This window comes from Peromyscus maniculatus, chromosome 8 (assembly GCF_049852395.1).
Source record: "Peromyscus maniculatus bairdii isolate BWxNUB_F1_BW_parent chromosome 8, HU_Pman_BW_mat_3.1, whole genome shotgun sequence".
Classification (NCBI taxonomy): Eukaryota; Metazoa; Chordata; class Mammalia; order Rodentia; family Cricetidae; genus Peromyscus; species Peromyscus maniculatus.
The window spans coordinates 94,537,082-94,552,890 of NC_134859.1; the positions used below are offsets into that span (position 1 = coordinate 94,537,082).

At 47.8% G+C, this 15,809-nt stretch overlaps 1 protein-coding gene across 1 annotated transcript in view; it reads right to left on the reverse strand.

The window, feature by feature from the left end:
- Pitpnc1 (phosphatidylinositol transfer protein cytoplasmic 1) overlaps positions 1–15,809 on the reverse strand; it is a 283,056-nt gene that overhangs the window by 39,681 nt on the left and 227,566 nt on the right. The window contains exon 6 of the mRNA XM_006970483.4: positions 11,422–11,517. Coding sequence (XP_006970545.1) covers positions 11,422–11,517 — 96 coding nt within the window. The remainder of the gene's footprint in view (positions 1–11,421; positions 11,518–15,809) is intronic.

The following is a 15,809-nucleotide window of genomic DNA, read 5'->3' on the forward strand; positions in this document are numbered from 1 at the left end:
GGCTTCCAGAAATTTCCAGCAAGTTATTTAGAGTCCTCTGAGCCTCAGTGCTCTTATAAAATGGGGGCAACATCTATTTTTCAGGTTGTTCAGATTAAATAATAGAGCTGATTCAAACACCTTCACATTGGCCTCTAACTTTCTCAAAAGTCAGCTTCCTACCCTCAAAGGCTAGGTTTGGCAAGCTAGTGAGAGATTTATCTGTTGAGCCCTCGAAGGCCTGTGTTTGTGAGCTAGTGACTGTATGTCTTTTTCAGAGCCCCTTCATCACAAGGACAAAGAGACACATCTCTTCTTCCCTGGATATTTTTGACATAAGAGCCGAACAGCTGGACTTGAAGTCTGAAGTAGGGAAGGCAATCGGTGGGTCAGGCCTCGTTGTTGGTGTGTGTGTGTGTGTACCACTGCCGACCCCGCAGAGCCGTGGACTAGAAGAAGAACTTAGATGAGGATCAATCTAAAGCTCTTCTCAACTCTGAAGCAACCTCGGGGGACAAGTGCAGCTGTGTTGTGCTGTGATCAATACCGGTGACCACTCCAGAAGGCCATCTTGATTCCCCAGGTAGCAGAATGCCATCAGGCAGGATGAAGCTGAAAGACCTTGGACCGGTTAAATTGGACTGTCAACTTGAAGGGGTTTAGAACGAACATGGAAACAAATCTGAGTGCATTCCTAGGTTAAGTTAACCAAGGTGGGAGGACTCCCTGTGGATGTGGGTAGTCCCCTTCCTGCGGGAGGATCAGGGCAACCTGCAGAGCAGGAGAAACTGACTTGGGCACCAGCTCCCCCTCCTCCCCACACCCCCACATTGTGGATGCAATGTGACCAGATCATTCATACCCAGTGGTCATATCTTCTCTGCCATGATGTACTTACTGCACTCTCAAACTCTGAGCCCTAATAAACCCTTCCTTAAGTTGTTTTTGTTGGGTGCTTTTTTTTTTAGGGGGAGTGTAAGATTTATATTTATTTATCATGTATACAGTGTTCTACCTGCATGTATGCCTGCAGGCCAGAAGAGGGCACCAGATCTCATTATAGATGGTTGTGAGCCACTATGTGGTTGCCAGGAATTGAACTCAGGTCCTCTGGAAGAGCAGCCAGTGGTCTTAACCTCTGAGCCATCTCTTCAGACCAGTGTCTGGTGTTTTGTCACAGCAACAAGACGAACACAGGTACTGACTCCCCGTTGGAAGGAGAATGGGTTAAGCGTTAGGGCTTATATTGCTATCCCTCTCCCAGATGGAGTGCCAAAAAATGCTTTAAAAACGTGAACATAGCAAACAGAGGAATCCTAGGCCTTGCATGGCTTCCTTGCCATCTACCAAGTGTAAAGCAGCATAAACCCTTCACCAGATGTCAGCATCATGGGGACTTCCTGGCCTCTAGGACCGGGAGTAAATAAATGTCTCTTGTTTATAAATTAACTGGTCTGTGGTTTTCGGCTACAGCGTAAGAAGATGAACTAAGGTAGGTGCCATCCTGGGACTTGAAGGAACAGATTGCCCAAACTTGGCAGAACAGTGAATTTAAGATCTAAGGTTTCTGAGAGATGCTGAATCAGAGACACGGCATTTGGAAGGAGCACAAAGGGCCTGAGTTTCTGAAGCATCTTGATGAGGCCGCAGAGGGTTTGGAGAGTCTGGGAAGCGGCTCTGTCGTCAGCATCACATGCCTGCCTCTCTCCCCAACCCATCCTGCTGACTGAAAAGCACCACGCAAACAAACAAACTTCCAGAGTGCCACTCATGGCAGCCACCTGCCAAAGGCACATGCTTGCCTTGAGCCACAGGCTTGCCAGCTCTCCTGCCATCAGGAGCAGAGCCAAAGCTGAAGGAAAATCCTTTTCAAATGCTGCGATGGTCAGTTCTATTTTTTTTTTTTTTTTGAAGATTCATCTTGTGTTATTTTCCACTGTGAGTATGCTAGGAATAGAACGCAAGTCCTCTGGAAGAGCAGTAGGATTTTTTTTTTTTTTTGTTTTGTTTTGTTTTTTTTGTTTTTTGAGACAGGGTTTCTCTGTAGCTTTGCTCCTTTCCTGGAACTCACTCTGTAGACCAGGCTGGCCTCGAACTCACAGAGATCCGCCTGGCTCTGCCTCCTGAGAGCTGGGATTAAAGGCATGTGCCACTACCGCCCGGCGAGCAGTAGGATTTTTCTTGGTGAGACATTTTTCTAACCTCTTTAGCTTTTAATTGTCAACTTGATACAACCTAGAATCACTTGGGAAGAGAGCCTCTGTTGAGGAATTGTCTATTCAGGTTGGTCTGTGGGCATGTCTGTGGAGGACTGTCTTGGAGATCCAGCCCACTGTGGGTGGTGTCATTCCCTATGCAGCAGGTCCAGAATTGTATGAGAAAGGAGGAGGCGAGCTCAACTGCCTGCATTGGATGCTCTCTGCTCCCGACTGTGGATATGATAAGGTTAGCTGCTTCAAGCTCCCACTACCGTGACTTTTCTGCTACAAAACCCTTTCTCCTCTGAATTGCTTTTAGTCAGGGTTTTTTTTTTTTGTTTTTTTTTGTTTTTTGTTTTTTTTTTAATTAATCACAAGAACAGAAATGAAACCAGGACAAGCGCTTACTGTATGCCAAGGACTGAGCAAGTCATTTAACATGCTTTGCCTTGGTGGCACCTCACTTCACCTCTCTGTTCATGCTTCTGAAGGGAAGACAGGACTCAAGATGGAGCAGATGATGATGAAGTGTGGTGGCTACAGTCATTTGGGTGTCCTCTCAGAGTAAGGCCCCTCTTCATGTGAGTGTGAGTCATCTGAACAGAAAACGTGAGCTTGAACACAAATGATGGGCTCTAGATATTGTCTTTGGCATGGATCTCGCTACAACAAGATCCCTTGTTTCTTGATACTGTGGACTATTTGTGTGTGTGCATGCATTTGCATGCATAGGCTAGAAGTGAACATCAGGAGTTTTCCTCAATTGTCTTCCAGTTTACTTTTTCAGATAGGGACTCTTCTAGAACTGGGAGCTGATAGACAGGCTATACTGGCTGGCCAGTGAGCCTCAGGGATCCTCTTGATCTCTGGGACTATAGGCACACATCATCATGTTTGGCTTTATCTCAAAAAACAAGGTGGAAGAGGAGGCAGATAGGGCAGCTCAGTGAAAGGCCCTGGCTGCCAAGCCTGAGGACCTGAGTTCAGTCCTGGAGACCCATATGGTGGAAGGAAAGAACTGGTTTCTACAAGTGATCCTCTGACCTCTATGAATATGGACACACACTTTAAATAAATACATGTATGCAATAAAGGGTAAGGGTGGGGAGTGACTGAGGAAGACATTGATATGTGGCCTCCACGTACATATAACATGTACTCACACCCATGAAACATACAGATGCACACATAGAGGAAGAACCTACTGTCCAGAAACTCTGGAACGACAGAAGAGATATATGACTGCTATCAGGGAAAGAATGGAAACACCTTCAATGTCCACCAGACGGTGGACAGTATAATTTGGGTAAACAGAGCACAATAAGCTAAGTGTGGCTGCTCACACCTGCAATCCTGGCACTTGGGAGGTTGAGGCAGGAGGAGGATTACAAATTTAAGGCCAGCCTGGGATACAGGGTATGACTCTGCTTTAGAAAAAAAAAAAAGGAAGAGGGGGGTAGAGAGATGGCTCATCAGTTAAGAGTACCTGCTGCTCTTCAGAGGATGTGAGTTTGGTGCCCAGCCATCTTGTCTGGTGGCTCACAACCACCTGCAATCCCAGGAGATCTGACACCCTCTTCTGACCTCCATGGGCACCTGCACATACATGGCATGCCCCTACACAGCCCACCTCATCCTCCCACATATAAATGAAGTTTTTAAAAAGAAAGAAAAGACAGCACATTATAGAGCCACTTTGCACTTGCTAGATGTGTGGGGGGGGGGCACAGGAGGACAGCACACCCAGATTGCTAGTGAGATGAAGGCCATGCGCATTATGAAGGGCGTGCACACTACACAGCAAGTCTGAAATAACGATATCTCTACATTATGCTCTGCTATAAACACCACAAAGACCCATTTTAACAACAGCCAGGTCTGGGATGATGGCTATGAATTCTGGAGTATCACGGGATAATGGTTCTTTATGAGCACAGGGTCTCATGTAACCCAGGATGGTCTCAAACTTGCAATGTAGGAGAGGACTGCCTATGATGACCCCTGGGGAAATGACATCTGCCTAGTTAGTTGTTCCAGCTGCTGAAGAAGCAGGTGAGCAAATCTATGCTGAGACATGTTCTCAGGGCTAAGACTGACTGCTCAGGCTATGTCCCGAGGTGACTACCAAGACTGACCAGCCTGCCTACCTGCCTTTTTTCCCTCCCTCCCTCCCTCCCTCCCTCCCTCCCTCCCTCCCTCCCTCCCTCCCTCCCTCCCTCCCTTCCTTCCTTTGTCTGGAGGTAATCATCAAGAGCTACCTTCCTTATTTCTTCCCTCCCTCCCTCCCTCCCTCCCTCCCTCCCTCCCTCTTTCCTTCTATGATAGGCACGGAACCAGGGGCTCTGCACATGCTAGACAAACGACAACCACCATGCCACTGAGCCACACCCCAGCCCCATCTTGGACTCTAATGGCACCATTGTCAAGCAGACCCTGGTAATGGCAGGGCTCCAAGTCCAGCCATGCAGCAGCTGCTGGGGACCCTTCCCTTCAATATCTCTCCTTTGCTGGGCTTCCTGCCCCCTGATCCCAAGATTCTCACAGGGGACCACTGCGGCCATGGGCACTTCTCTCTTCTCTCCACACAGAGCAAATTGTGACTCCTCTTGTTACCCAAGAGACACTGGGAACCCATCTCCAAACACTGTGTTCCTCTTGGAATGAAACATTGTATGTGGGGCGCGTGTGTGGGGGGGGGAGGGGGAGGGGTCAATAACAACAACACAACAATAAATTGAACTTAACCATGTGTCCGAGCATAAGGCAACTGCATCCAACATGGCCATTTGGAGAGATAATTGAAGACCTTTAGCACTCCCAACCACCAAGGTGCAGACGCAAATGAAAATATTTTTAATTTGAGAGAGCCCAGAGGTTTGGAAGGGGACAGCTAAGGACGGCAAAGTTTACTCAACAGGTGTTGCTGTTCCCTTTCTGGGGGCCTGTCCTTAGCAAACAGCATTGAATCTCTCACCCTTGACAGTCAGTGGAAAAGTTAGATGTCTCTCCTTGTTCTTGTCTTCTCCCTTAAGAGTGGAGTCAACAGACATTTTTGACTGTGGTGAATGATGAAGCAGCCGCCAAGGCTGCACAGGGCCAGGGAGACTACAACCCAGGGAGCTGGAGACTGAGTTCTGAGAATCCCCTCAGTCCAAGGAGAAAGGCCTAAATCAAATACTGTCTGAAGAGCTCTCTGCCTGTCACATGCTCCCCTGCACATGAGAGGCCATCTTGCTAGGACAGCCTTACATGACTCTTTTTTCCTTCTTTGTATTTATTTACTTATGTGTGTGTGCATGTGTGTGTCTAGAAGTGTGTGTACGTGTGTATGCACATGCATGCAGGTGCCCGTGGAAGACAGAAGGGGGCATCAGATTCCCCGGAGCTGGAGTTAAAGGCAATTGTGAGCTGTCCGATGTGGGTGTTGGGAACTGGATTTGGGTCTTCTATGAGAAGAGCAAATGTTCTTAATGGCTGAGCCCTGGGTAACTCTTCATCATTATTCAAGTTCAAAAATCTAAGTTTGCCCACTAAAAGGACTAAACTCTATCACCAATAAGACGAACACTTCCACCTTCTCTAAGATGACAGGGAGAGAAATTTCCTTCATCTGTAACAAGAAAGTCAAGCTCAAAAGGTGGCAGAGAGTTAAAGAGACGCTCCGCAGTCAAGAGGACCTGATGCTCCGCAGTCAAGAGGACCTGATGCTCTTGCAGAGGACCCGATGCTCTTGCAGAGGACCCGATGCTCTTGCAGAGGACCCGATGCTCTTGCAGAGGACCCGATGCTCTTGCAGAGGACCTGATTCTCTTGCAGAGGACCTGATGCTCTTGCAGAGGACCTGATGCTCTTGCAGAGGACCTGGGTTTAGTTCCCAGCACCCATATGGGAGCTCACAACTCTCTGTAACTCCAATTCTAAAGGATCCAATGCTCTCTTCCAGGCCCGCTGGGCACTGCACATATGTGACCACATACATACATGCAGGCAAAACACTCATACACATAAAATAAAATAAATCTCGAAATAAAACAAAACCATTAAAAACCCAGACAAGCAAACAAAACAACAAAATCGTCACCATCCCTCTTCACTTTCTTTCTTTCTTTTCTTCTCCTTCTCCTTCTTTTTTGAGACAGGGTTTCCTCTGTGTAGCCCTTGCTGTCATGGAACCCATTCCGTAGACCAGGTTGGCCTTAAACTCACAGAGATCCACCTGCCTCTGCCTCTTGAGTGCTGGGATTAGAGGGTTCACCACTATGCCAGGCTCATCCTCCACTTCCTTGACTAGGGAATTCTATTTATTTATTTTTTCTCCCCCTGCCCCTTTGTATGAACACATATCTGAAAATTTAAAAGACAGGCCTTCCCTGCAAGTAGGGTTGGAGCTGCGGGGCATCAATGAGGGCCAATACATGTACTATTTTCTCTGGGCACAGTCATGACAGAAGTCAAGCCTATGAACCAATACACTAAATGATTAGGCAAGAGAACCACATGCAACATTGGTCAACATTATCTGCCTTACATGAGATCTCTGTGAACTTGACTTTGAGACTGCCCGGGGTGGACCAGTTCTGCAGGCTGGAAATGAGGTTCGGTTCTTATACCCCTGAAAGTGCCACCTCAGCTTTATGGATGGGTCTCTTGGCCTGTGTCCTCTGCACAGTCTCTTTTTCCTACACTGCAATCTTCACCTTGAAATCTTGGCAGAGCATCAGAGAGTCAGGATGGAAATCTTGGCAGAAGCAAGAAGCCATGTATCAACCTCATAGCGAGTGCAGGCTGTGGAGAGCTCATCTTCACTCTATTTGCGGCTTTGCTAGCACGGACAGACCTGGGCACGTGACTCGGTACAAAGAACTTTCTGAATTCCATAGACAGTTGTATTTCTGTGTCTGTGAGGCTTAATAGAGGTGCTTTCTCTGACGTTCCAAATTCATACTGGTTGTGTGTGTGTGTGTGTGTGTGTGTGTGTGTGTGTGTGTGTGTGTGTGCAGGCGGAGGCCAGCGGTCCATGCTGGGTGTCTTCCTTCAATACTCTATACCTTACTGCAATTGGTACTCACTGATCATCTCTCCTGGCTGGCCAGTGAGTTTTGGGGATCTGCCTGTCTCTTCTCCCTTCATTGTGGTTATGGACATGTGCTACCATAGGAACATTTGGCATTTTGTGGCTTCTGGGGATCCCAACTCAGTTTCTCATGCTTGCAGAGGAAGCACTTTACCCATGGAGCCATCTCTGTGCTCTGATTAAAAGGAAAACACAACAGCATTGCTCTTCTGGACCCTCTAATTGATATAAGAACAGAGGGTCTGGAAGGATGGCTCAGTGGTTATGAACATGTTGCCCGTCACCCATTTCAGGTGGCTCATAGCTGCTTGCAACTCCTGCCCTAAGGGATCTGATGCCCTCTTCTGGCCTCCACAGGCATCTGCACACATGTGGCATGTGCACACACACACACACACACACACACACACACACACACACACACACCCCACACACAAATAAACTCACAGATAAAGTTAAAAAAGAATGAAGCTTGAGCTCAAGAGGTTTGGGAGCCACCACTCAGGCCATGGATTTGGTAGGGGACAGGGACCCTGCAAGATGAAAATTGAGCAAAGCCTCAGGCAGGGCCATCAGCTGATCCTGAGTCCCTAACGTATCCCTTTGAACCCTGGTTACTGGTGGCAAGAGGGCTGCCAGGCAGAGCCAAATTCTTAGCTCTGGTCACCTTAATGAGAGGGGCATTCCTAATTGTGTGGCTCAGGGGCTTTCTGGGGGGAATGGGAAAAGAGAAAGAAAACTTCGACCCCCTCCTTGGGCCTGGGTGACAGTGTGTGGAACAATATCCTGGTGGAGATGCATGCCCCAGAAAAACCTGATCTGGATTTATCAGCATCAGAAATGAGGCCCCTCCTAAAGTCCCCCGAACTCCCATACCAAAGAGACCTCCCGCCAGCTTCAGCCCACCGACACTGACACTCTGCTTTCTGTACGGGTCCTTACTTAGGAAGCTGCCAGGATGACAGAAGAGCCCAGAAGGCAGCAAGTCTCAGGTTAAGGAAGAGAACTCTGATTCATAACTGGTGGTTTAATGGTGACAGATCCGTTCTCTTGGACGGCACTTGCTGGGAAATTACTGCTGGGAGAGGGAAAACAAAGCCCGTGGCCTTCACCCGCTCCTTCAACAGCTGTTGAGTGAGCATCAGAGCTGGAGCTGGTACTGAAGTAGCTGGTGAAATACGAGACTGAAGACGTAAGCTCTCATCTTTGTGAGGACTGTGCGCGATGGCTGTGAGCTAGCATGGGCTGATTTGACCTAAAACCATTAGCAGAAGTAGCATGATCTGGAAGTCATGGGCTAGAGAGTCGTTTCGGGGGACATGTCCTCAGGAAAGCTCACTGAAGGGAAGTCAGTTTGAGCTGAGCTTTGAAAGAGGCCCAGGCGCTGGGGAGATGGTTCAGCTGGCCAAGTATTGGCCACACAAACAGAAAGGCCTGAGTTTGAATCCTCAGCACCCATGTAGAAGAGCCGGGCACAGAGGCTCATGCCAGTCACCATAAGTCTGAGGAGATAAAGACAAGAGGACTTGCTAGCCAGCTAGACCAGCCAAACCAGTGAGCTCCTGGTTCAGGGAGCGATCAAGGCAGAGGGCTGGAGAGATGGCTCAGTGGTTATATACAGCTCCAGAAGACCTGCGTTCAGTTTCTAGCACCCATGTCAGATGGCTCACACACACCTGTAACTCCAGCTCCAGATCTGATGCTTTCTTCTGGACTCCAGTCACTTAAACACACACACACACACACACACACACACACACACACACACACACACGCTTTAAAAATGTAACAGAAACAAATCTTAAAAATAAAATCAGGACAAGAGGGATTGAGGAAGATACCAGATCTCAACCTCTGTCCTTCAACACACACAATCATGTACATATACATACTAAACTATAATAAAAGCCAGGACTAAGACCCTGTCTCCGCCTTTAATCCCAGCACTCGGGAGGCAGAGCCAGGCGGATCTCTGTGAGTTCGAGGCCAGCCTGGACTACAGAGTGAGTCCCAGGAAAGGCTCAAAGCTACACAGAGAAACCCTGTCTCGAAAAAACCAAAAAAAAAAAAAAAAAAAAAAAAAAAAAAAAAAAAAAAACCAAAAAAAAAAAAAAAAACCACAAAAAAACAAAAAACAAAAAAAAAAAAAAGAAAGAAAGAAAAAGACCCTGTCTCAAACAAAACACAACAAAACAGACGAAAAAGTTTTCTCTGACCTCCACGTGTTTGCTATGGCATGTACAATATACCACAAAATGCAAGAAAAAGCTAACAAAACCCCCAAAGTTTCCTTTTCATTTCATGTATTCACCCCCCTCCCCACATTCCTGCTTCCCCTCTGCCTCCCACTTCTGGTGTGATTGAGAAAAGGTCTACTTACAATGTCCAGGCTGTCCCCAAAGTCCTCCTGCCTCGACCTCCCATGCATACAAAAACATATCTTTAAATTTTTTTTGAGATTTATTTATTATTTTATGTGTCTGGGTGTTTTGTCAGCATGCATGTCTATACTTTACATGCACGCAGTGCTTGTAGAGGCCAGAAGAGGGCGTCAGACCTGTAACTGAAGTTACAACAGAGGGTGGTTAGCCAGCACATGTGGGTGCTGGAATAGAACCCTGGTCCTCTGGAAGAGCCATCAGGGCTTTTAATTGCCAAGCCACCTCTCCAGCCCCAACTTTGTTTTCCTTAAAGCACACAGGTATGGCTGGCTAGAGAGTCTAATAAAGCTGACGACACCAATATGCTTAGGCTTTGGATGAATGCGTGTGACAGAGAGTGACTCAAACTGGCCTTTCCCCAGCCTTTTGAGGAACCAAAGCCCGTGAACTCCAGCCTGCAGCGAATCAGGTGGGTAACTGCTAAAACCAAGTAAGGCTTTTCTAACCAAACAAGTCCCCCACTAGGGAGGTAAAGATCTAAATCACAAGACAGTCCAGTGTGTAACCTACTGGAACTCATGCTTAAGATTTTTTAAAACATTTCTTTATGTTACTTATTTATTTATTTACTGACTTATGTGTGTGTATGGCGATCAGAGGACAACTTGTGGGAGTCTCTTTGTACATCCAACATGCAGGTCCTGGGGATTGAACTCAAGGTGCCGAGGCTTGGCTGCAAGCACCTTTAACTGCACAACTGTCTCAGTGTCCCAGAATTTACTTTCACTGGGTTTATGCATGACATCTTCAATCAGCCTTAATGAAGCCGAGGGAAGAGCTTCAAGGTCCATGTGGTATAGTTCAAGGACAAGTCTGGGGTCCTGAGTCTAAACATACTATGAGTGGCTGCATGTAGCTAAACAAAAATAGCCCTGTGTCTGTTGTCATCCCAGGGCCGGGCACTCAAGTTCCATCAGCAGCCACTAATAAGACACTAACAGGATATAAATGATGGCTGGCACCAACAGTGACATAAAGAGGGAGTAGCAAGGCAGAGGGCAGATTCTGGTAGGGGACGCGCCAGAGGGGAAGATGTTCTGGTTCATGTGTTCTCAGCTAAGAAGAGAAGCCCTCAGGAAGGTGCCTGCTATTTTGAGAGGATGGTTTCTGGGCCAACAGGAGCCATCAAAGTTTTGAGGCTTGATTGAGGATTTTCTTTATGTTAAATTCCAAAGACAGAAATGAAATGCTGTCTGCGTCCTCACACAGACAGGCTGCTGTGTTCAGAAAAGCCAGCGTGTTGAATGCTTAGCCCCAGGGGTCCCGATGTCAAGTGGGATGGTGACAGAGTTGGGAGTGGGGGGGTTTGGGGGTGGTTTAGTGACGGGCTCAAGGACTTCATTTGGAGACTTGCCCAGCGATGGCTAGAAAGATGGTTCAGTGGTTAAGAGTGCTGGCTGATCTTCCAGAGCATCTGGGTTCAATTTCCAGCATCCCCATGGCAGCTTACAACCATCAGTAACTACAGCTTCGGGGGATCTGATGCCCTCTTTTGGCCTCTGCAGGCACTGCATGCATTTGGTAGACAGAAAACATCTACACACATTAAATTAAAAAAAAAAAAATCAACCTTCAAGAACCCAGTGAGATGTCAATACTAAACCAAGTGAACATAAAGATAGATGGAAGGGTCCTAGGGTAGGAAGTGCTTCACAAATCACTGTGGAATGAATGAATGAATGAATGAATGAGTGAATGGACACATAATTCTTCCACTTGGATCACTTACCTCAGATTCTTTGTAGTAGCGTTCCGGAATTTCATCACAGGCTATATCGATAAAACACACTTCTCTTTCCAGGTCTTTGGCTTCATTGTCAAAAATCTGAAAGGACAGAGCAACACATCAAAGGTCAGCGGATGAGATCTTGCTGTGTGCCGTGGCTAGGACAAGGATGCCTGAGGCAAGGTGACACCCCACAGCTCATCTTCCCGTGGTCCCACACCCCTAGCTTTGCCTGCCACAGAAAGTGCGAGAATCATGACAGGCTTTTATTCCTCACTTAGGTTCTGTCGCGTCAGAGGCAGGTGTAGCGTCTGTCATCGCATGCCGGGGGGCAGATGAAAAAGTGGGCTGTTTTTAGAAGTTCAAGAACGAGGAAGTAAATCTTTTCCAAAAATCTCTTCCAAAAAATTGAAAACTGCTGAGTTTTGGCAGCTCATCTGAGCAGAGGCTGGGAGGGTCTGGTGAGAATGCAGACAAGGAGCAGAGGACCGGCCCAAGACTAGGAGGAGAAGAACACATGTGCCTGCCTTTTCGTTGATTTAAAGAAAGTTCATTGCGTTTATCTGTCTGTGTGTGTATGCATGCCAGGGTACCCACGTGGAGGTCAGAGGACCAGCGGCTGGAGTCGGCTCTCTTTCCACCCAGTGGGTCGTGGGGATCTAATTCAGACTGCCAGGCTTGGCGGCAAGGGCCTTCACCTGCTGAGCCGGCTCACCAGCCCCTCATTAGCTTTTCATATGGATTTAATTCACAAATACGGTCTCATTGCAGAAAACAGAGATAAGCAAAGAGGAACAGAAACCACAAACCCTTTCAATTTGCCTACTGTTAAACTTTTTTTTTTTTTTTTTTTAAAGTCAGGATTTCTCTGTGTAGTCCTGGCTGTCCTGGAATTCACTATGTAGACTGACCTTGAACTCACAGAGATCCACCTGCTTCTGCCTCCCAAGTGCTATGACTAAAGGGGTGTGCCATCACACACAGCTTTTTTTTTCCCCCCTCTTTCTTTTTTTGAGACAGGGTTTCACTGTCGCCCAGGCTGCCAGATACAACCTTGAACTTCGGATCTTTCTACCTCCCCTTCCCAGTATTGCGATTACAGACTGGCACCAGCATGCCTGGCCTTCCGAGGTTCTGAGGACTGAGCCCAGCCTCATGCACACTAAGCAAGCACGATACCAACTGAGCCGCATCCCCAATTCAAACGTGCACTTTTTATGGTCACTTAAGAGTGTGATTTCATCGGTAAGTGAACAGGGTAAAGCTTGGTTAGGTTCTTTTGGCCTAGGACATCACGTGTGCATGCACACAGGCACGCACACATACATACACACGCCCATGTTTTGGTCTGAAGCGATGAGGCAGCTCCTGAAGGACAGGAAGCAGATTAGGTTTGGAAAGCCACTTTATCCTTAGAGGACGTCTTCGCACCCCACCTCACTGCAGGGGCTCATCTGTGACCACCAATCCCATCACACTCTTCTACAGAGGATGGAGTATTGTGTATGAACAAGATGGCTGATGCCTATCCACATTGTCTTGATGCACAACGTTTGCTATTAGCACACCCTACAGAGGCGCAGTGTGCCAGGGCGCGTCACCCGAGTCAGGTGACCATTTTAGCCCAGTGGTCATGCTGGAAACTATCTGCCAAGTTCGCTGTTTGCTCTGTCGCTTGTCTCTGCTCTTTTTCCTCTTTCTTGGTGTGTATTGTGCAAGTGGCCATGAATGAAGTGTGCAAGCCAGAGTGCCTCTATCACTCTCTCTTTATTTTTGAGACAGAGTGTCTCGCTGAATCTGGAGCTAGACAGGCATGGCCAGTGAGCTGCTGGGATCCCCCTGCCTCCGTCTCCCAGCACTCCATGCCACCACACACAAACTTTTTTGCTGTGGGATAATGCTTTTGTGCACTGGTTTAATAAAACGCTGATTGACCAGTAGCCAGGCAGGAAGTATAGGTGGGATAAGCAGACAAGGAGAATTCTGGGAAGAGGAAGGCTGAGTGAGAGATGCCAGCCCACAGTCCAGGGAGCAGCATGTAATGGCACACAGGTAAAACCATGGAACACGTGGCAATATATAGATGAACAAAACTGGGCTGAGTTTAAGAGTAAGAGCTAGTCAGTAGTTAGCCTGAGCTAATGGCCAAGCAGTTTTAATTAATATAAGCCTCTGTGTGTTTACTTGGATCTGAGTGGCTGCAGACTGGGCGGGACACAGGAAAACTCCAGCTATACTTTTTATGTTGGTGCTGGGGATCAGTAACCATCTCACCCAATGAGCCATCCAACTGCCTTACTCTTCTGGCAGGTTTAGAGCCTGACTGGTCAGGCAACACGAACCTCCAGCCTGTGGCAATTCCTCAAAGGTGCAGAAAGCTTGGATTTTAGGTTAACCCAGGTTCCTGCCAGTGCCCCTTGAAGTCCTGTGCTTCTGGACACGCCTACTGTCTGGGATGGGCCGGTGGATTGCCTTGTAACGAAACAGACAGCGGGCAAACCATTCGGGGCTGAGTGGAGAAATCAATTGTGAAATGAAGGATTGTGGGAATCAGAGTTGGTCTCTCACTCTTTCTCAAGTGTAAGCCAAGAGGAGAAGGAAGACAGAACAGAACTCCTGAGGGGATGGGGCTTTCTAGATAGTAAATTACAGAAGACGCAAAGAGGTTTGACATTTATTGGTGTAATGTATGGTATTCAAAGAAAGGGAAGTAGGCAGGTGTTGGAGAGCCATTGGCAAGCTGTGTGACTTTAAGTCATTAATTATACAATGTCACATCTCACACATACACACACAGGGAGAGACAGAGAGAGAGTTGGAGATTTATATCAGATGTCTTCTTTCATTATCAACTTTATATTTTTTAAAGATTAATTAAGGTAGCGCGCGCATGTGTGTGTGTGTGTGTGTGTGTGTGTGTGTGTGTGTGTGTGTGTGCTGTGAGGGTATGCATATGTTGTGGAGGATGTCACGTGTCCAGCTCTATCACTCTTGGCCTTATTCCCTTCAGACAGGGTCTCTCACTGATCCTGGCGCTAGGCTGGTGGCCTGCAAGCTCTGGCGATCCTCCTGTCTCCAGGCCCCCTCACAGCGGGAGTTACAGGAGCACATGGTCATGCCTGCCTAATGACTTAGGTGCTGGGGGTTTAACCCAGGTCCTCATGCAGGCAGGTGCTTTTCCCTGCTGAGCTATCTCCTCAGCCCTTCAGCCTCATCTTCTGAGGCAGGGTCTCTCATTGAACCTGGATCTCATCCATTTGGCTTTTGGCTGGCCAGTGAGCTCCAGGGATCCTCCTGTCTCTGCCACCCCCACCCAAAATGCTGGGATTACACATGGGTGCCATCACACCTGGCTTTTATGGGGGGGCTGGGGGATGTAAACTCCGGTCCTCTTGCTTGTGTGGAAAGCACTTTATTGACTGAACCATTTCCCCGACTGCAAATAGAACTTCAGAAAAAAATCACTGACGGATCACGTTATTGCTTCTAAGGATAGGACCCTGTGAGCATTTCCCCTCTAGAGCATGCACTACCAAAGCATTGTCAATAGGGGGCAATCTAGGGACATTATTGGGGAAAAGGTTCGCCTCCTCAGGCTTGGATCCTGGAGGGTGTATGTACAGTCTGTGGGAAGAGATGTTGTTCTGCCTTGCTGTGTGCCTGGAGGGCAGTTACTCAATGACCTTGCAGCCCTGGCAGTGGGCCCAGGAACCACTTTGCTCTGGCCCTCCTGATGCAGGCACTGTGTGCATTTCAGCCTTGCATTGGCAGTGTGTCCCAACTCCCTTGGCTCACCTGGTCTCTACCCTCACCTTGCCCGTGTCCCAGAAGACTTTCTGTTGTTCAGTGCCTGGCACCCAGCTGGGGAACTCCTCTGCCATCTTGGGGGTGACAGCCACACCTTCTCCAGGGGTGTCAGCATCTGGCACCTTAGCCATGGAGAGAGGCCCTTCAAAGTTTGTCCTTCCCCAGGTATTTCTTTCTCAGCTCTACAGTAACCTTTATGTTCTTGTCCCATCGTGGTAGCTGCTTCTACCAGATATTACGTTCCTCCTGTTCAAATAACTGTGCTTTCTGCCTTCTGCTTGGGCCCCAGAGGACAAACTCATTGCAGGCAGGTGTTGTGACTGGCTTCGAGGGCTACAGGGACAGTGAGGGCTGGATTCCTGCCCTTGAAAAGTTACCAAGGCTATTCCCCAAAACACAAGGCAGAATAAAGAATGTGCTATAGAAGAAGGACATGAACAGATTGGAAACCTAAGGAGAGGAGGCAGGAATAAAACTCTCTTATTATTCTTCCCAGTTTTCAGATAAGAAAAATCTAGGTTCGAAAGTGTAAGGTCATACAGTCAGTCCCCAGTGAAGTCCAGATTGGAGGGCATGACTCCTGG